General features: G+C 41.5%; 1 protein-coding gene across 3 annotated transcripts in view; it reads left to right on the top strand.

Annotated features, from left to right (window-relative positions):
- Positions 1-4,279: 4,279 nt before the first annotated feature.
- Positions 4,280-22,186, top strand: part of MIA3 (MIA SH3 domain ER export factor 3) — a 60,149-nt gene continuing 42,242 nt past the window's right edge. For all 3 annotated transcript variants that reach the window (XM_060246166.1, XM_060246148.1, XM_060246158.1), the window contains exons 1-3: positions 4,280-4,498; positions 6,833-6,966; positions 20,769-20,855. In XM_060246166.1, coding sequence (XP_060102149.1) covers positions 4,354-4,498; positions 6,833-6,966; positions 20,769-20,855 — 366 coding nt within the window. In that variant the 5' untranslated portion in view covers positions 4,280-4,353. The remainder of the gene's footprint in view (positions 4,499-6,832; positions 6,967-20,768; positions 20,856-22,186) is intronic.

Here is a 22,186-nt window from a genome sequence, read left to right as displayed (position 1 = left end):
ATTCTTCCTCAATCTCCTTTTGTCCTCAAGACCAGCTATGCTTGCGTTCTCAAAGGAAGAGACAGCCTGGTGGACGGTGTGCCTCCATGCTTTGTGATCTGAGGCTAGGTCAGACCACTGGTGATGGTTGATGCGACAGGTGCCAAGGGATTTCTTCAAGGAGTCCTTGTACCTCTTCTTTGGTGCCCCTCTATTTCGATGGCTGGTGGAGAGTTCGCCATACAGGGCAATCTTGGGAAGGCGGTGGTTTTCCATCCTAGAAATATGCCCTGCCCAGCGCAGCTGCATCTTCAACAGCAGTGCCTCGATGCTGGTAACCTCCGCCCGCTTGAGAACTTCAGTGTTGGTCACAAAGTCACTCCAGTGGATGTTGAGGATGGTGCGAAGGCAGCGCTGATGAAAGCGCTCGAGGAGTCGCAGGTGATGACGGTATAAAACCCACGATTCGGAGCCGTAGATGAGGGTTGTCATCACAACCGCTTTGTAAACATTGATCTTTGTGCCTTTTTTCAGATGCTTGTTGCTCCACACTCTTTTGTGCAGTCGGCCAAAGGCACGGTTTGCCTTTGCCAGCCTGTTGTCAATCTCCTTGTCGATCTTAGCATCTGAGGAGATGATGCACCCCAGGTAGCTGAACTGCTGGACTGTCTTCAGAACTGATTCACCCACAGTGATGCAGGGAGGGTGATAATCTTCCTGGGGTGCAGGCTGGTGGAGAACTTCTGTCTTCTTCAGACTAACTTCTAGGCCGAATAGCTTGGCAGCCTCTGCAAAGCAGGACGTCATATGCTGCAGAGCTGATACCGAGTGGGAGACGAGTGCAGCATCATCAGCAAACAGTAGCTCTCGGATGAGTTTTTTCATTGTCTTGAAGTGGGCCTTTAGTCGCCTCAGGTTGAACAGGCTGCCATTGGTGCGATAGCGGATGTAGACACCATCGTCATCATCTAGATCTACTGCGGCTCTTTGAAGCATCATGCTAAAGAAGATCGTAAAGAGAGTTGGCGCGAGAACGCAGCCTTGCTTTTCACCTGTGCCTATTGGGAAGGTCTCCGAGAGGTCGTTGCAGTGTCTGACTTGGCCTCGCTGGTCTTCGTGTAGCTGGATGATCATGCTGAGGAATCTTGGGGGACATCCTAAACGTTCCAAGATTTGCCACAGGCCTTTCCTGCTAACGGTATCGAAAGCTTTGGTAAGGTCGACAAAAGTCACATACAGAGCCTTGTTCTGTTCCCTGCATTTCTCTTGGAGCTGCCTGAGAACAAATACCATGTCGGTGGTGCTCCTGTTAGCTCTGAAGCCGCACTGGCTCTCTGGGAGGAGTTCTTCTGCAATGGCGGGCACCAGTCTGTTCAGGAGTATTCTGGCAAGGATTTTGCCTGCGATGGAGAGCAGGGTTATCCCCCGGTAGTTGGAGCAGTCTGACTTTTCCCCTTTGTTCTTGTATAGGGTGATGATGATTGCATCGCGAAAGTCCTGTGGTAATTTGCCTTGTTCCCAGCAGGTGACAAGTACTTTGTGAAGTGAGCTATGTAGTACTGTGCCCCCATGCTTCCAGATCTCTGGTGGAATTCCATCAACTCCTGCTGCCTTGCCACTTTTCAGTTGCTTGATGGCTTTAACAGTCTCTTCTAGAGTGGGGATCTCATCCAACTCTGTTTTCACTGGTTGAAGTGGGGTGAGGTGAATTGCTGAATCTTGAACTACGCGGTTGGCACTGAAGAGAACCTGAAAATACTCCGACCACCGGTTCAATATGGATGCCTTGTCTGTGAGGAGCACTTGGCCGTCTGCACTACGCAAGGGACTCTGAGTCTGATATGATGGACCATATACTGCCTTCAGGGCTTTGTAGAACCCTCTTAAATCACCAGTGTCTGCACACAGCTGGGTTCTCTCAGCAAGCTTGGTCCACCACTCGTTCTGAATGTCTCGAAGCTTGCGCTGGAGGTTGCTACATACAGCGCGAAAGGTTGCTTTTTTCCCAGGACAGGAGGGCTGAGCAAGATGTGCTTGGTAGGCAGATCTCTTTTTCGCCAGTAAATCTTGGATCTCTTGATTGTTCTCATCAAACCAGTCCTTGTTCTTTCTTGTGGAGAACCCGAGGACTTCTTCAGAGATCTGCAGGACGGTAGTTTTTAGGTGTTCCCAGAGTGCTTCTGGAGAAGGGTCTGTGGGGCAACTGGGGCCATCTGCCAGGCATAGCCAGACAGTGACCACGCGGCATTCACTACACCGGGAGAGGAGAGGCTATGTATTGCGCATACACTTTCCCTGGGGGGGTAGGATACCCAGAGGGAGCCCACCCCCCCACCCACCCCAATCTTGCAGTGATAGTGGCTAAAATTCAGGTTTGTTGCAGTCTAACAAGCAGCACTCAACCCACCAGGGGCTCAAGACACCTTTTTTTGGTGGCTGGCCCCAGCCTACAAAAATGGGGAGGAGGTTGTGAGGAACTGCACAGGCCAAAACATGGTTGCATTGGATTAGATTTGGACAGGTCCAGATGTTACCCAATGTTAGATTTGGACAGGTCCAGATGTTACCCAAAAAAGATTAAGGGGAGCTTCAAGGAAGATGGACAGGAGGTTGCCTGGCCATCTTACAGTGATAGTGGCTAAAATTTATCAGACTTGTTGCAGTCTACCAAGTAGCACATAACCCACCAGGGGCTCAAGACACCTTTTTTTGTTGGCCTGCCCCAACCCACAAAAATGGGGAGTTGTGAGGAACTGCACAGGCCAAAACAAGGTGCATTTGGTTGGATTTGGACAGATCCAGATGTTACCAAATCTTTGCTAGTCACATGGGAGGGATATAAGAGAATGAGAGGTCAATAACTGACAAATGCTTGGGGTGAGGAGGAGCAGAAGAGAGTATTGAGACTTGTGAAGGCGGGAGTTTGGGTAGTTCAGGAGTTCAACAACTGAATCCATAAGAGAAGAATCACTTCTTCTGTGTTAAAGAATGTGCACCTAGATGGCCCTTAAAAATAGTAATGCAGCACTTCTGTCATCTTTCTGTATAGCACTTCTGTATAGACAGCCAGGAGGACCCAGTCTTTATAGACTCTCATTTTCCAAGTGTATTTGAGAGCTGGACTTACTATGGATGGAACAGAGTTGGAGTCCAGTAGCACCTTTAAGACTCATGCTTGAGGAGAAATAGAGCAATTAACAGACTCCACATTTACTGCCATTGTCACCATCATTCTCCAGTTCTGACATGTTTATTACCTTTTGCTGTTTTCCCGCACAACTTATACTATCCAGACCAAACTGTTATTCTTTCCATTTGTTAATTTGCCATTGGGTTCTAACTTTGTACCATTTTGCATTCTTAACCCTATCCACAACCTGCATGTAGCACTGCTAACTGTACCACATTTCATTCCATTCTAGTACAAGAAAGCTTACATTCTCAATAAAACTTCCTTGGTCTTAAAGGTGTTACTGGACTCGAACTTTCTTCTATTACTTCAGACCAACACGACTTCCCACCTCGATCTGTTTACTATGAATGCACAGTGTAGCCTTAAGCAAGCTAGTAAAAATAAATAAATATATCTTAGCTAAAAAGTTAGACTAAGCCTTATAGTGGTATAGTAGCAGAGCACCTTTACAACTTGCAAGTTGCATCCCTGACACCTGCTCTTAAAAAATCTCAGACAGCAGGTGCTGGAAAGAGCATGGAGAAAGGCTGGCGGTCTGAATCTCAGTCTTGGGCTAGATGGAGCAGTGGCCTGACTTAGTATAAGGCAGCTTCATATGCTCCTCTTTCCCCTTTTTATCTCCTCTAGCGGGGCTCCAGTGTAAATCCCAGCAAGATTGGTAAAGCCTTGGTATGCACATCGTTGGGTGAGGCACAATGGTAACCATTCACCTGCTCGATTTTCCTTTGTGGACTGGAAAATCGAGATGAATGATTTTAAGAGCACCACATCCAACAACGCGTTTGTGGACCTAGTCGCAGTCTGTGTCTAGGATTGCAGCCTTCACGCCAAAAGGCTGTACAATTGTGAGTCAGGAGCAAGTTCGACAAGTGAAACTTCGGAGACTTTCTCTGCCTGTCATGCGGCTGTCAAAAGACATGTGCGGCGGAGGGGGGAGGTCGGAGCTGCAAGGCAGCAGAAAAGGGAGGGGTGGAAGGAGCTGCCCCCCCCCCGCCCCGGTCTCGGCTGGATGCTGGCGAAGTGCTGCTTCCTTGGTGGAGGCCTCTGCCGCCAGCGGCTCGCACGCAGGGTGTGGTACGATTCCTCCTCCTTCCGCCGTATCCTTTTCCAGCCCGGCTCTGCTGACGTGTCTCCGTCCCCCTCCCAGCCAGCAGCCAGCCCGGCAGCCTCGCTAACGAAACATGGCTGCGGCGCCACCGCGGCTCTCAGTGGCGCTCCCGCTGGTCGCTCTGCTGCTATGCGCCCAGCCGCCCTCCTACCAGGCCCGTCGGGAACTGGACCGGCGGTTTGCAGAGTTCAAGCGCTGCGCCGACCCCGAATGCAGCAGTAAGTGGGGTGGGGGGCGGAGGAGGGATGCCCGCGGGCCGGCCAGCCAGCCAGCCAGCCGCCGGGTCCCTGCGTCTGCCGATTCAGCAGCAACCAAGACCTGTTGGCATCTCCAAGGCCACGCAGGAAAGGAGGCTGCCTCTTGGCCCCGCAGTGCTTGAGGAGGGCGAGGATGGTACTCGTGCCCTGCGCCGCAGCTTCTCTTCCCTCCTAGCTTCTAAGGGCGGCGGGGGGGGGGGGCGGTGGCGGTGGCAGGCGCCCTCTCTCATTCCTTTCTATTTTTCCCCTTCCAAGTTGCGAGGAGGATGCTGCTGCGGGGAACTTTCTCCCTCCTTGGCAGCCGCACTGGTGGGCCCCTTCCTCTCCGAAATTAATGTTCCTGCTCAGACTTTTGCAATACTTTGCTTTCTTGTTATACGCAGCAATGAAAGTAAAGCCGTCCGTAGCTCTTGCCAGTAGAAAAGTTAAAATAATTACATTCAGGAAAGTTTACTTCTGAATAAACATGTTTAGAAGGTTACAAAGAAACAAGACACCTGTTGTCTCCAGCGTCTTTATTTCCATCCCGTCCTCGGTTAGGATAGAAATTTACAGTATTATTACATGTTGTCTTGGAGGGACAAACCCAAACTGCCTGTATAGTCAGGGAAGATCTTAGGGCACACTGCTTGGATCACCCACATTTTTATTGGTATATCCTTATGATGTTGCCACTGCATGGGTTGCTTGTGGAGCCAGCCCAGCCCTGAGACTCTGATGCTAAATAAACAACTTTTTGGTAGACCTTTTTATCGTAATGGACTTCATATTATCATGTTCTCAGTCAAGAACCAAACATCATTTCTCTGCCTCTCTCTTGTAAACAAATTTGCATCTTCTAGCTACAAAGAATCTGGATTGCCGAGAAATCAGTTCTTGACCTCATTTTGCCTTCCTCCAATCCATTTCACTGTCCTATATTAAATTGATCAATCCTAAGCTATAAACTATAACTTCTTGGGAAAATTTCAAATAGTGGTGTTTCTAAACCACCCAGTAGCATGTGTTTGAGATTTATTCTTGGAATTCAGTTTACTCTAAGAAAGTCTCAAACACTGCAGAATTTATAGACAGAGATTCTGTGTTTTTGATATGCATTTTAGGAGGGGGGATATTTCCTAAACATGTTTATTGCCAGCAAATGTACTTTGAATTATTGTTGGGCTTTTAAACTTTTGCATGTTATGTCCTACTGAATTCAATAAAGTTTCTCTGAAGCGATGTTGCATAGAATTGCCGCCTTAGTATGTTATTAGTATACTACATTTTAAAAAACCTCAACTAAACCAAGCATTCTTGAGACAGAGTAACTTTCAAAACTGTACAGCATAACTTATCTTTTAAAACCTATCTGGGGGCACTACATGTAGTTTATCCTGCAGATCTACACATAATTTGCTATGGATATGGAAAAACCTCCGTTCGATAATTCAAGAAGCAAATTATATCTCTGAATTAAAGCATTTACAACTAAGTGTGAAATCATTTTCTGCCCCCCTCAGTCCTAAAGATACTTAATTTAGAAACCATTCACATCGTTTAAATGGATTTATTTTCATGTAATGAGTTTAGGGCCAGGGTCGAAGTCGGCTCAGGAGCACCTCATGGCATCTTGATGAATGGAAATACAGACTTTTAAAAGTGATTGTAAATAACATATAAATACAATTTGGATGGGTATGGTCCATTCCTAGACCATTTGAAGTAAATGGAAGTTTTGTCATTTATTTGAATAAAACACAGATTGCTACAAAAGCCCCTCAAGGCTAATTATTTATTTTGGCATAAACTTCTATGAGCTCAGGCCCCTTTTGTTAGGTTTTGAAGACATTCAATTGCAGATATATGTACCCAAAGCCACACAGGGAGGCCTGGTTTCCCTCCTAATAATACTGTCTCCCCAACACACACATATTACTGCTATTTTGATATCTGTAACTGTGTGTATCTGCCCACTCTGTATGTTCATGCATCTGATGAAGTGAACTTTGGCCCAGGAAAGGTTATGCCACAATAAATTCACTAGTGTTTGAGATGTCATAGGAATATTTCGGCTGCAGCATAAATGCAGCTACTCATTTGGAATTGACAATAATATTATTATATCATCTTAACAGATTATTCAGACATATAGTTATTTTGTCACCATCTTTTCTCTAGTCTTAATTTCTCATATCTGGGACACATTCTTTTTTGTACACATATTCTGCCTCTGGCACATGATGGACACATTTCTTTTATTTGGACAACTGTTAAAAATTACATTGCCATTCTTTTTGTGCTTTCTTTCAACAGTGTTAATGTGTAGAGGAAAAGCGGTGAAAGACTTTAAAGGTCCAGATTGTCGCTTTGTAGAGTTCAAAGAAGGTGAATCCGTTTATGTGTATTATAAATTAGCAGGAAGAACCAACGAGCTTTGGGCTGGAAGTGTAAGTTTTTTACGTTATTGTGCTTGACACTAATTTTCCCCCTAAGAACATTTTCATTAATATTTATTCTTTTCTGTGGCTTTTTGCATAAATTGTTGTGTTGGTAGTTTTTCGTTTCAAACAAGTAACATATGGTAATAAATTTCAATTTCTTACATCATTAATAATTACTTTTTTAAATCTATCCCATTTATTACTTTCTACCCACCCCTACTTGACCCCCGCCGGTTTTATATACTTAAAATCTTAATATTAAAGGTACCCTTAATTAATAAGAACCAAAATTAATATCCTCCTCCCTCTTGTACTTAGTCATTATCAAAAATTGTCCAAATGTCCTTTTATTTTCCACTTTTTTTCTACATATCTTCTGAACTTTTTCCACTCCATCTTAAATACTTCTAAATCATAGTCTCTTAAGGTTCTTGTTAACGTGTCCATTTCACTCCATGTCATAACTTTTACAATCCAATCCCATTTCTCTGGTATTTTTTCTTGCTTACACAACTGCGCATACAATGTCCTAGCAGCTGAGAGCAAGTACCAGATTAAAGTTCTATCTTCTTTTGGAAATTTTTCCATTTGTAATCCGAACAGAAAAGTCTCTGCAACTTTGTTAAATTCGTATCCCAAGATCTTAGAAATCTCTTGTTGAATCATCTGCCAGTACTTTTTTGCTCTTTCACAAGTCCACCACATATGGTAGAAAGAACCTTCATGTTTTTTACATTTCCAACATCTATCTAGCATCTTATGGTTCATCTTTGCCAACTTTTTAGGAGTCATATTCCATCTGTACATCATTTTAAAACAATTTTCTTTAATACTCTGACATGTTGAGAGTTTCATAGAGTTCTTCCACAAATATTCCCATGTGTCCATCTGTATTTTTTTATTTACATTAATTGCCCACTTAATTATTTGAGATTTCACTACTTCATCTTCCGTAGATCATTTTAAAAGTAACATAGATTTTTGAAATTAATTTTTCATTATCTCCAAGCAGAACTTTTTCCATTTCTGTATGAGGGGGTGAACAAACATGTGGACAAAGGAGACCCGATAGATGTTGTTTACCTTGACTTCCAGAAAGCTTTTGATAAAGTTCCTCATCAAAGGCTCCTTAGAAAGCTTGAGAGTCATGGAGTAAAAGGACAGGTCCTCTTGTGGATCAAAAACTGGCTGAGTAATAGGAAGCAGAGAGTGAGTATAAATGGGCAGTCTTCGCAGTGGAGGACGGTAAGCAGTGGGGTGCCGCAGGGCTCGGTACTGGGTCCCATGCTCTTTAACTTGTTCATAAATGATTTAGAGTTGGGAGTGAGCAGTGAAGTGGCCAAGTTTGCAGATGACACTAAATTGTTCAGGGTGGTGAGAACCAGAGAGGATTGTGAGGAACTCCAAAGGGATCTGTTGAGGCTGGGTGAGTGGGCGTCAACGTGGCAGATGCGGTTCAGTGTGGCCAAGTGCAAAGTAATGCACATTGGGGCCAAGAATCCCAGCTACAAATACAAGTTGATGGGGTGTGAACTGGCAGAGACTGACCAAGAGAGAGATCTTGGGGTCGTGGTAGATAACTCACTGAAAATGTCAAGACAGTGTGCGTTTGCAATAAAAAAGGCCAACGCCATGCTGGGAATTATTAGGAAGGGAATTGAAAACAAATCAGCCAGTATCATAATGCCCCTGTATAAATCGATGGTGCGGTCTCATTTGGAGTACTGTGTGCAGTTCTGGTCGCCGCACCTCAAAAAGGATATTATAGCATTGGAGAAAGTCCAGAGAAGGGCAACTAGAATGATTAAAGGGCTGGAGCACTTTCCCTATGAAGAAAGGTTGAAACGCTTGGGGCTCTTTAGCTTGGAGAAACGTCGACTGCGGGGTGACATGATAGAGGTTTACAAGATAATGCATGGGATGGAGAAAGTAGAGAAAGAAGTACTTTTCTCCCTTTCTCACAATACAAGAACTCGTGGGCATTCGATGAAATTGCTGAACAGACAGGTTAAAACGGATAAAAGGAAGTACTTCTTCACCCAAAGGGTGATTAACATGTGGAATTCACTGCCACAGGAGGTGGTGGCGGCCACAAGTATAGCCACCTTCAAGAGGGGGTTAGATAAAAATATGGAGCACAGGTCCATCAGTGGCTATTAGCCACAGTGTATGTGTATATATAAAATTTTTTGCCACTGTGTGACACAGAGTGTTGGACTGGATGGGCCGTTGGCCTGATCCAACATGGCTTCTCTTATGTTCTCGTCTTATTCCTTCAGTTTTAACATCGCTTTCCACCAAACTTTTTATTTGTTGCATTTGAAACCAATCATACTTATTATTCAACTCTTCAGCAGTTTTCAATTCTATTTTACCGCTTTGTATTTTTAGTAATTGATTATATGACATCCCTTTTTCCTCTCCTGTCTCAGCTGTTATTCTTATTACTTCTGCTGGCACTATCCATAGTGGTTTTCTCTCATCGCCATATTTCTTGTACTTCATCCAAATATTTAGTAGATTATTTCTTATATAATGGTGAGAAAAAAAAACATCCAATTTTTTCTTTCCATAGTACATATAAGCGTGCCAGCCGAATTTATTTCCATGACCTTCCAACGTTAAAAGTTTTTTATTCAATAGCGTCACCCAATCTTTTATCCACACTAGACAAACTGCTTCATGATATAATCTTAAATCTGGTAGCTAAAATCCTCCTCTTTCTTTAGCATCTGTTAAAACTTTCATTTTAATCCTTGGTTTTTTCTCGGCCCATACAAATTCTGAAATATTTCTTTGCCATTTATTAAATTGTTTACTGTCTTTCACAATCGGAATAGTTTGAAACAAATACATTATTCTAGGCAAAATGTTCATCTTAATTGCAGCTATTCTACCAAGCAATGACAAATTAAGCTTGTTCCATTTTATCATATCTTTGTCCATTTTACGCCATAACTTTTCATAATTGTTTTTAAACAAATCAATATTCTTCATTGTTATTTCCACACCCAAATATTTTACTTTAGGGGTATCTTCACATCCCGTTAATCTCTGCAATTTCTTTTGTTTACTTACTTGCATATTTTTACACAAAATTTTTGACTTTTCTTTATTAACATAAAGTCCTGTCAATTCTCTAAAATCATGTATTTTGGCTAACAACAAAGGTGTTACTTGCATTGGATTTTCATTTATAAACATTATATCATCTGCAAATGCTCTATATTTATAGGAAAATCCTTTCATTCTCATTCCTTCAATTTCTTCATCATCTTGTATTTGCATCAATAAGATTTCAAGAGTCATTATAAACAACAATGGTGAAAGCGGACAACCTTGCCTTGTACCTTTGCTGATTATAATTTCTTTTGTAAGATCTGCATTTATACATAACCTTGCATGTTGTTCAGTATAAATTGCTTTTATCATTCTTATAATGTTTTCCCCCAACTTTATTTTCTCCATTACTACAATCATAAAGTCCCAATTCAAATTATCAAAAGCTTTCTCTGCGTCCGCAAAGAATAATGCGACTTCCTTCTCTGGATGTCTTTCATAGTATTCTACAGTATTTACAACAGTTCTAATATTGTCTTTTATTTGCCTTTTAGGGAGAAAACCCGCTTGGTCTTCCTTTATAAAGTTTATTAGATATTGTTTACGCCATTCTGCTAAGATTCTTGTGTATATCTTATAATCACTGTTTAATAATGAGATTGGTCTATAATTCTTTACATTAGTGACATCTCTATCTTCCTTTGGAATCAACGAAATAACTGCTTCCTTCCATGTATTTGGTATTTTCCCATTTATTCTTATCACATTCATTAATTTTTGAAGTTTCCATATTAATTCTTTTTTAAGCGTTTTAAATTTTTTTGCCATAAATCCATCTGGTCCAGGTGCCTTTCCAATTTTCATTGCATTAATCACTACTTCAATTTCTATTTTTTCAATTGGATCATTCAAAACTTTTTCCATATAATCAGTTAAGGGTGCTATTTTAATTTTCTGCAAATACACTTCCATCTTTTCCTTCTTTACGTTAACACCTTTAAATAGTTTAGCATAATATTTAAAAAATTCTCTCTTTATTCCTTCTTGATCTACCATCTCTCTTCCATCAGCCACAATTTTATTAATAATTTTACTTTCTCTCTTTTTCTTCAATTGCCAGGCCAAATATTTTCCAGGTTTATTCGCTCCCTCGAAAGATTTCTGTTTTAATTTTTTCAAATTCCATTCCAATTCTTTATTTAACAGATGTCTCATTTGTGCTTGCAATATTGTAATCTCCCTTATAATTTTCTTTTTTCCTGGCCTTTTTCTTATTCACCTTCTTTTTTCTTAATTTCATTTTGAACGCTGCAGATCTGTGATGATGGGGCTGCCTCCTCAACCACAGATAGACTAAACAATAAATTCCTTTCTTCTTTTAACACTGTATTTTAAGTTTACAAAGTTCAAATTTAGCCTCTTATCTTTTTCTCCTTTCAGGCTTTCAGTATTTCCAACTCCCACCTTTTACTTTTGTTTTGTTTAACTGTAATTAGTCCCGGAGTGAAGAGATAGCAATCAGTACCTTTTTTCCATAGTTTATCCAAACCAACACCAGTCCTTTGTAGATTAGATGTTTAAAATTGTAAAAGAAGGTTTGGATCCTGTCAAGCTTATGTCAAATTAATGACTCTGGAAACTTCTGCAGACGATGAATATGCAACTTTTCTCCAGAGATCCCTCAAAGCCTCAAAGGAGCCCCCCCTGGGACTCCCTTTCAGCCAAGGTAAGTCTCCTCAAAGTATCTGTGCATATCTTGGACAATTCTCTAGCTGAGAAATGTAGGCAGAAGGCATTAATTTGCCTTTTACTACCCTGAACAGAAGTGCCAGCCTGTCCTCGTTAGGGAAAGCAACTCAGCTCGCCATTTTCCAACCCCGGAAGTCCGTTGTGTTGATAGTTTTAATGCAATGACATCGTATTACATCACATTATGTATCGTTAAGGGCTTGCCTGAGAAGTCCAAGAGTTCCTGTAGATTTAGTTTCCTGTAGATAATAAAGTTATGAAGTGTTTTTGAAATATTTGTTTCATTTCCAAATATACAAGCAGAGCCTATTGGAAGTGAACAGACTCCTCAAACAGACAGTAAAACTTCTGTTTCAGGCTGCTGGAGAGCAACAATGAAGACCCCTGCAGTCTTCTATGCCATCTTTTCAGTCTAGTTATATTCAATGTTCTCTTTGCTTAACTGCTTTCTGCTGTCTTCCCCCACCATCACCTCCAGGCAGAACTCTGGTCTCAGCCTCTTCCCCAACATCAAGTGATCATTTATGAGAAAGTGGTTTGCTTAACAAAGGATGAGCATCCAACAGTATGACCCTAACAGTGGTTTTGCACTACTAGAAAAGGCACACTCATCATTTTCTATTGCAATCTGAGGCAAATGTTGCCTTCCCCTTTCTGGGAAAAACAGTATTTAGTGATGAGGCTAATGTTGGTTTCATATGATCATATGGGAAGATGTACATTTCTTATACCATCCAAAGGATACGTCCAGATCTCTAGGAGCTATCACTGAAATATCAGTGTCCAGGGTACAGTTGAAGAATGATGTGACAGCTTTGCTGAAGCCAAACAGATCTGGCTAGGACCAGTGACTGGACAGGAGACCTTCTGGGAATCCTGTGTATGCTGCTTCTGTCCCATGGTAGAAGAAAGACTGGATATGATACAGTAAAAATATTGCTGTTCTTGCATGATGCATTCCATTAAGCATATTGCCCTTAAAAAAATTGTTCTAGCATTTCTTTTGGAAGGAAATTTGAGGACCAAACTACATTATATAAATTACATGTCACATACAATTATACATTTCTTTCCCCCAGTAGTTTAGATTTTTCTAAACAGCTGCCTTGGGGGTTATGATCAGGCGTAGAAGGGGGAGGAAAGAACCTGCAGTATGCACCAGGCAGCAGTATTTAAGTCATATCCTGAGGCTTGATAAAGGATGCTGTTGTGTCATAAATGGACAATAATTGAGTTTTTAAAAATGTATCATACTGAAAAAATTAAAATAGCCAAGATGTAAAGACAACCACACAAGTCCTGTTTAAATTAATGGAATTAGTTGAGAGGAACTATGCATTGATGTTAGTGCAATCTAGGTGCAAGTGACTTTCTCTTGATTGGGGTTTTTGTTAAAGAAATTGTGTTTGTACAAATACAGTGCATCCTAGGTCAAACTACTTTATCTTGGGAGTGAGATGTCAGGGAGTAAATGAGATTGACTCTTAGGTTACTGAGATTTCTCACTACTAAGTAACATGGAAAGAAGCCCTCAGGAGTGGATACTCTGATTGGTAAGGCTCCATGCATCTCAGTGAGCAGAATTTCTTCTTTCCAAAGGGAACAGTGCTAGTGTGAACTCTGCTAATAAAATAAACTGCCAGGAGGTGTTGTGTTCTTTAGTCTCTTAGCAGGAATAGTGTCCAATTATTCTACAAAAGAAACAGTAGATGTTTTGCATACAGTGAAAGAAACAGAATTAAATCATTGTATCATCCTAGTAATTCCCTTCTGATATCCACAGTGCCACAAATAACTTAGATAATTAGGCAGTATCTGTTTCTAGGGCTTCCAGCCCTTCACAAACACAACATATTAATATTTGGTAGACCAAGCCTAGTAACCTTTACTCACAGAGATGGATAATTAGAGGCACAAGTTCTTAAACAAAGTATGCGAAACCAGTGTTTCCCAACCTTTTTGACGTAGCAGTACCCTTGACCTTGCTCTTCATATCACGGTACCTTTGAGGAAAAAACCTATTTTTAAAAAAAATTGATTTACTTTCTAGTTATGTGAGAGACATAATAGTTTATTGCTGTTAAGTTTCTGTTTATTCATTAATTAATGATGTGAAAATGAATGTAATTTAAGCTAATTAAATTAGGACAGAATAGTCAGTAGCATGTGGGGGGGGGGAAGGTTAACAGTGCAATCCTAAATGGAGTTTCATCCTTCTAAATTCATTGATGTCAGTGGGTTTAGGGTGTGACTCTGCTTAACACAGTATGGTTAGCCCTTGATTGGGTGCACTACAACTTTGCAGCCACTCATCCAAAAGTGGCTACTCCAAAATAAACCTAATTAGAAAACATGTCTAAATACTCTGTGGTATTCTTTCAGATCATTAAAAGTAAATGGGAGCTGAGGAGGTAACCTGCCTGGGAGAGTTGTGCTGCAACTTAGTGTGACTCATAGGAGGATTTCTCCCCACACCTGTGAGGGAGGGGGTTCATTTTGCACCAGTTCAGCACACGCCATTTTAGTTGCCTTAGAGAAAAGGGGCAGAGCTCTTGCTGTGACTGACGAGGCTGACCACCTGGCACCCACTTTCTGCCTCACCTCCGTCTCTTTGACCCACTTATCTCCCAGTAGTCCTGGCTCTTGGCACTTGCCTTGCCTCGCTGCCTCCCACTCCCTCTGTGCAAGTGGAATCCTCGGTGGGGAGGGTGGGATATAAATTGAATAAAATGAAATGAAAATGAAAAAAATGAATGACGCTCAGCAGCCTCAAGAGTCCTGGCCCCCAAGACCTGCCCAGCCAAATTCCCCCTGCATGCCCTCCTTGTGGCACAGCATGTTGCTGAGCTTGCTGCTTACCAGTCTGCCATCAACTCAATACTAGGGCCGGCGGCAGTGCCCAGCTGTCAGTCTGAGGGACGGAGGAGGAGGAAAGCAGTTGGGTGATCTGCCTGGTGGTGCGACAAAAAAGGGGCAGAGGTGTTGGGCATCAGCGACATATGCTGCTCTGCTTGCTGCCTGCTGCTGATTGGCACAGAGCATGCAAAAATGAGGATGCTGAGGAGGTGGGGCCAGGCAGCGCCTCCTTGCACATGCATATGTTGCCAGCCTCACATGCATGCATTTTTTTGGAGTTGCCCTGCACCTAGCCAGCCTGATCAGAGGAAGGTGGCAGGTGGTGGTTGGCTGGCGTCACAGAACATGGAAGTGACATGTGGTGGACAGGATGTCATGGCCCTGCCACACAAACTCCCACTAGCTGCTAAGGCATGATTTGGCAATCCTAGTCCAAACCAGTTGGATGTGGAGTATTTCACCTCCAGCTATAATTTTAGCAACCTTTCCCCAAATGCAGGGATTAAAGCCTATTTTTGCCAGTTTGTTGATGGTCATCTTTATGCTTGTCATTGATAATTTTAGTATGAGTCAGCTTATTCTGTTTTGCATTTAGCGTGTCAGAAGGTAGAGGTGGTATCCCTTTAAGCCAAAGCAGTTGTATTTTAGTTGTGATCACATTTTAAATTGTTTCTTCTTTGGTGTACGGTGATCTTCTTATTGGAAATTAAACTGAGAATTCTAAGTATTAGCTTCTAATACTATAGCAATTGCTTACCTTTAATATTTGGTAACATCTGTTGAGTAAACATGTTTTTGGATGTAGGATGTTTGTGCAACTATTTAAATATCTAAGGGAAACATCTAGAAAGCATTAATTCTTACATCTGTTTATATGTGCAAAATATCCATTAGATATTCATTTTATTGTACCTTCTTGTAAACCCAAATAATTTACTCCAGAAAAATCCATCATTCAAAAATGTGATGCTGGTGTTTGGCACCTAAGAGCTATGGGCACTGTTTTTCCATCCTTGCACAGGACTGCTATCTAAGAATTTGATATTGAGTACTAAAAATATTCATTTTGGGATTTAATTTTTTTTTTAAAACCTGAAACCTAAGAAGCCATTATCAATTTTTACTAGACTCACAACGCAATCTTATGCAGAGGTTTCTCTAGTCTGGCTTCAGACTGCAGTTATTGCACTTAGAATTGCACTGAAAATCAGAATTAAAATTTGATCAGTCTAATCTCTTTTAAACATCAGAAATAATGTCCAAGAAATTACAGTCCTTTGTTTTCCTGATTACAAAAAGCATCAAGGTATACAGGAATCAGGGTATGCTCCTGAAGCACATTTCTTTCTCCGTATCTCTAGAGTGAACATAAGAACATAAGGGAATCCATGTTGGATCAGGCCAATGGCCCATCCAGTCCAACACTCTGTATCACACAGTGGCCAAAAATTTATATATATATACACACATACACACACACACTGTGGCTAATAGCCATTGATGGACCTCTGCTCCATATTTTTATCTAACCCCCTCTTGAAGCTGGCTATGCTTGAAGCCGCCACCACCTCCTGTGGCAGTGAATTCCACATGTTAATCACCCTTTGGGTGAAGAAGTACCTCCTTTTATCCATTCTAACCCGACTGCTCAGCAATTTCATTGAATGCCCACGAGTTCTTGTATTGTGAGAAAGGGAGAAAAGGACTTCTTTCTCCACCTTCTCCATCCCATGCATTATCTTGTAAACTTCTATCATGTCACCCCGCAGTCGACGTTTCTTCAAGCTAAAGAGTCCCAAGCGTTTTAACCTTTCTTCATAGGGAAAGTGTTCCAAACCTATAATCATTCTAGTTGCCCTTTTCTGCACTTTTTCCAGTGCTATAATATCCTTTTTGAGTATTCCAAATGAGACCGCACCATCGATTTATACAGGGGCATTATGATACTGGCTGATTTGTTTTCAATTCCCTTCCTAATAATTCCCAGCATGGCGTTGGCCTTTTTTATCGCACACTGTCTTAACATTTTCAGTGAGTTACCTACCACGACCCCAAGATCTCTCTCTTGGTCAGTCTCTGCCAGTTCACACCCCATCAACTTGTATTTGCAGCTGGGATTCTTGGCCCCAATGTTCATTACTTTGCGCTTGGCCACATTGAACCTCATCTGCCACATTGACGCCCACTCACTCAGCCTCAACAGATCCCTTTGGAGTTCCTCACCATCCTCTCTGGTTCTTACCACTCTGGACAATTTAGTGTCATCCGCAAACTTGGCCACTTCACTGCTTACTCTCAACTACAAATCATTTATGAACAAGTTAAAGAGCATTGGACAGAGTACTGAGCCCTGCGGCACTCCACTGCTTACCATCCTCCACTGTGAAGACTGCCCATTTATACTCACTCTCTGCTTCCTATTAATTAGCCAGTTTTTGATCCACAAGAGGACCTGTCCTTTTACTCCATGACTCTCGAGCTTACTAAGGAGCCTTTGATGAGGAACTTTATCAAAAGCTTTCTGGAAGTCAAGGTAGACAATATCTATCGGGTCTCCTTTGTGTACATGTTTGTTCACCCCCTCAAAGAACTGTAACGGGTTAGTGAGGCAAGATCTTTCCTTATAGAACCCATGCTGAGTCTTCCTCAATAACTCGTGTTCATCAATGTGCCTACTCATTCTGTCCTTGATAATGATTTCTACCAACTTTCCCGGTATTGAAGTCAGACTGACTGACTGAAGTTACCCGGATCTCCTCTGGAACCCTTTTTAAAGATGGGGGTAACATTTGCTACCTTCCAATCCTCAGGAATGGAGACAGATGTCAATGTAAGATTATATATTTTTGTCAGAAGATCCACAAGTTCAACTTTGAGTTCTTTCAGAACTCTTGGATGTATGCCATCCAGACCTGGTGACTTATTAGTTTTCAATTCGTCCATCAGTTGTAGGACCTCCTCTCTTGTCACCTCAATCTGGCTCAGGTCTTTCAACACCCCTTCCAATAGAAGTGGTTCCGGAGCAGGCAAACACTTCTCATCTTCCACAGTGAAGACGGAGGCAAAAAATTCATTTAGCTTCTCAGCCATTTCCCTATCCTCTTTCAGTAATCCTTTGACCCCTTGGTCATCCAAGGTCCCCACTGCCTCCCTGGCTGGTTTCCTGCTTCTAATGTATTTGAAGAAATTTTTATTGTTGGTCTTTATGTTTTTTTGCAATATGCTCCTCATAGTCCCTTTTTGCCTGCCTGATCACAGTCTTGCATTTGATTTGCCATTGCCTGTGTTCCCTTTTATTAATTTCACTTGGACTAGCTTTCCACCACTTAAAGGAGTCCTTTACAGCTTCCATTACTTTGTTTGTTAACCATGCAGGCCTTCTCTTATACCTGTTTGTACCTTTCCTAACTTGTGGTATATATTTTATCTGTGCTTCTAGGACTGTAGTTTTAAATAGCCTCCAAGTTTCCCCAAGGGTTTTGACTGTATTTACCTTTCCTTTCAGTTTCCTCTTCACATGCCTCCGCATCTCAGAGAATTTACCCCTTTTAAAGTTAAACGTGGTTGTGCTGGTCTTTTGGGGGAACTCCCTATTTATACAAATGGTGAAATCAATAACGTTATGGTCACTACTCCCAAGTGGTGCGGTCACTTTTACATCTCTCACCAGGTCTTGGGCATTACTTAGGACCAAATCCAGGGTCGCCCCACCCCTGGTAGGTTCTGTGACCATCTGCTCCACAGCACAGTCATTGAGAGCAACTAGAAACTCAGTCTCTTTCTCTCGACCAGAACACATATTGACCCAATCAATCTGCGGGTAGTTAAAATCACCTATGATGACACAGTTTTTTTGTCTAGCCACCATCTTTAAGCCTTCCATCATATTATAGTCGTCCTCTGTCTTTTGATTTGGTGGACAATAACAAACTCCCATAGTTAAATTGCCTTTTGGACCCTCTATTTCAACCCAAAGCATTTCTTTAAGGGAGTCTAATTCTCTGACAGTTTTACTGGACCGTATGCCCTCTCTGACATACAGAGCCACCCCACCTCCAACCCTTCCCTCCCTATCCTTCCAGTATAACATATCCAGGAATCACTGTGTCCCACTGATTCTCCTCATTCCACCAAGTTTCTGAAATTCCCACAATGTCTATGTTTTCTCTCAACACTAAGCATTCAAACTCACCATTTTTACTTCGAAGACTTCTAGCATTTGCGTACAAACATCTATAATTTCCTAGGCAATTAAAAACTACTTCACTAAATTCATCTGTGCCAGTCACTCAGTCTTAGGCAAAAAAGAGCAATTGCCTTATTTCTGGTATTGCCTTCTGGTTTTATATTTCATTTTATATTGTGAAGACTACGGCTGCTAAAAATGCAAAAGTAAACACAATATATTGGAGAGCAGAGTGTGTGTTTATCTTTAGTGTGCTCTGCTAGTTTTAAACTGCCTTGGTTATCTAATCTCTGTAGCAATTCCCCACTGTTAATATTGACTCCCTAACAACAGTAATCTGAAGTTGCAAGTGAGAACCTAGTGTGGAAGGCATTAAGAATGGTACTTGTCTCCCATAGCTTGCATTTGACCTCAGGAGCAGATCACCTGTCTCTGGCTTCTAAAGAAAATCCACACTTTAGCAAAATAGGGGTTCTTTGACACAGATACTGAAGATGAATAATTGAAGCAACAATAAAGGAGTTAAAATAGTACTGTGTTGTTGATATATCAGGAATGAAAATACAGATTTTACAGGAGGAGTATTGGAATATGAAGTCAACTTCCACTGAAAATAAAACTTTATAAAGATTTAGGTCTAGTCCTAGATAGAAAATTGATAGAAAATATGTCAGTTTAAAAACACTGCAAAAATTGTATTATTAAACTCTGTGCAAGCAGCACTAAAAAAAATGGAGGGAAATAGCAAAATAAAATGGAAAGGCCAACTGCCTTAAATGTTGAAACTGTCATGGGGGAAATAAATTAAAAACTACTTCACTAAATTCATCTGTGCCAGTCACTCAGGCAAAAAAGAGCAATTGCCTTATTTCTGGTATTGCCTTCTGGCTTTATATTTCATTTTATATTGTGAAGACTATGGCTGCTAAAAATGCAAAATTAAACACAATATATTGGAGAGCAGAGTGTAGTTTTGTTGAAGTTGGGCATTCTTGAGTCACACAATAGGTTTAAACTTTGCACTAAAAGCCCAAAGTGTGAGTTATGTTTAGCTACGAGCAGGGGTGGAATTCTAGCAGGAGCTCTTTTTGGTAAGCTCTTGGAGGATTGGCTACATCAGGGGTGTGTGGCCTAATATTCAAAGGAGCTCCTGCTAGAATTCCACCCCGGCTACGAGTTGGGTCAGGGTTCTCTTGATCCAGCTTGCTTTCCCTGCAGCCACATAATGAACTTGTCGAATTCCCAAAGAACTTGATTCTGAGTAGGACCACTGCAGTAGAGGAGGAGAGGCTCTAATTTCTCCTCACCCTGCGCCTTTTGTTCCCAGCTAAAAGGAAATTATTTGCCCCATTGCAGGGCTGCACATGCACTGAATATTCTACATGCAGCCCTGCAATGGGGCAGAATACTCCCTGGGGCTATTCTGAGTGAGAAAAATGGCACAGGGGAAGGATGAAGCTTTTTCTTCCCATTCCCAAACTATACTTGCCATCTAAACTGGACCCATTTGCTGCCATGTGGCTGCAGAGAAATTGCCTTGGGACCAGTCCAACTTGTGACCATTGCCAAACATGTTGTGTAATTTGACACAACGCACTTGGCAGGAAGTATCAAGTGAGTTAAAACACATGCTATGTAAGTGCTCTTGACAGCAATACTCCTAAGCTGCGGAGTCTTGTGAGCAACATTCTACTTCATGAGCTACTGGCATTCAAGTTGTGAGCTACTGCATAAATTAGTTTGCTTTGGGGCCATTTTTCTTGAGCTGAAACAAAAACATGTGAGCCGGAGGCTAAAAAACTGTGAGCTAGCTCACACTAACGCAGCTTAGACGGAACATTGCTTGACAGGGATTTTACCATTTCTGTACATTTTGCTGTCACTGCTAGCTCTCAATTAACAGCAGTAGAAATATGACTTCAAAAGTTGTATTTATATTGTTTTGTTTTCCTGGCAGGTCGGAAGTGAATTTGGATATTTTCCAAAGGATTTACTTGAAATAAACCATATTTATACCCATGATGAGCTAGAATTACCAACAGATGTAAGTTTTTAGTTTATTCTATTTACTACTTTATAGGTCCATGGCTCTTAAAGGGCTTACAATAAAAACAAGTATAAATGACCCCAACCAGGAAAGGGGGGAGGGGGAGGAAATGTGAAAACAACTGTATCATTTCAACATTAGGGGGATGGGGGAGCAGCAGATGAGGCAGCTGCTGATCAGATAAAAATCAAAACCTTATATATCAAACCTGCATAATCTGGGATATCACCAAGCTAGAAGCATCCCATCAGCTGTTCATGAGGGACTTCATAAGCCTTCTGCTTTTGCCTGGGACTTCTAAAATAGGCAGTCAAATACCTTACAGGATAAAATATGGTTGGCAGGAGGCATTTTTTTTTAATGGTTTGCAATGTACAAGCCTGTTGGAGATGCTGTATGCCTAAGTCACTTTATATAGGGCAGTTATAAGGCTGTTTTGGTAGGGCAGGGATGTAGAAACTTGATGGGGCAGGGATGCAGTGGTGTCCTTGGTGTCTCCTCCAGATTCCTCCTAATTCTTCATGTGTAACATTTGTCTACACCAGGGGTGGCCAACGGTAGCTCTCCAGATGTTTTTTTGCCTACAACTCCCATCAGCCCCAGCCATTGGCCATGCTGGCTGGGGCTGATGGGAGCTGTAGGCAAAAAACATCTGGAGAGCTACCGTTGGCTACACCATTAGGATGTGGTGTAATACTGAAGCAGCATAATTTCAGTTCCGGGAGAGTTATACCAGTTGTGCCTTGTACAGATGATGTATGGGAGGTGCAAAATAAAAAACAGAAAAAAATCAAGACTGATGAATACTCATGATTCACTATACACAAGTCCTAGTAAGTTAATAGATAGCCTATCCACTTACTATGAACATAGTCTATGATTTTCGCAAAATGTTCTCAGCTAGAACAAATACAGGTTATTTCATGGAACTGTTAGTTTTGATTTCTACAGTTTCTGGAGTATGGAGGCAAATTTTCCAAATTGTAACTGGAAACCTGTATTGCATTGTCATATGAAGAATACAAAAATCTTGACGTTCAGTCTGCCAATGTTATGGCCATTTGATCTGTGTTCAGTGGGGCTTATTGTTAGTTAAATACACACAGGATTGCAGACTGGCAGCACAATCCTAAACAGAGGTATACCCTTCTGAGTCCATCAAAGTTAGTGGACTTAGAAGGATGGAAATCTGCTTGAATAGCACAGTAAATCTTAGAAAATTTCTATGGTGGTTCTTATTGGCCCCTTTAATTTAATAAACTATCTACAGATTTTCATAGGAATGACTATAATTTCAGCTATATTAAAAGAAAACTAAGGTACAAAAA

Source organism: Heteronotia binoei, chromosome 1 (genome assembly GCF_032191835.1).
Source record: "Heteronotia binoei isolate CCM8104 ecotype False Entrance Well chromosome 1, APGP_CSIRO_Hbin_v1, whole genome shotgun sequence".
Classification (NCBI taxonomy): Eukaryota; Metazoa; Chordata; class Lepidosauria; order Squamata; family Gekkonidae; genus Heteronotia; species Heteronotia binoei.
The sequence above is the reverse complement of the archived record's forward strand: the minus strand, read 5'-3'. Positions and strand labels throughout refer to the sequence as shown.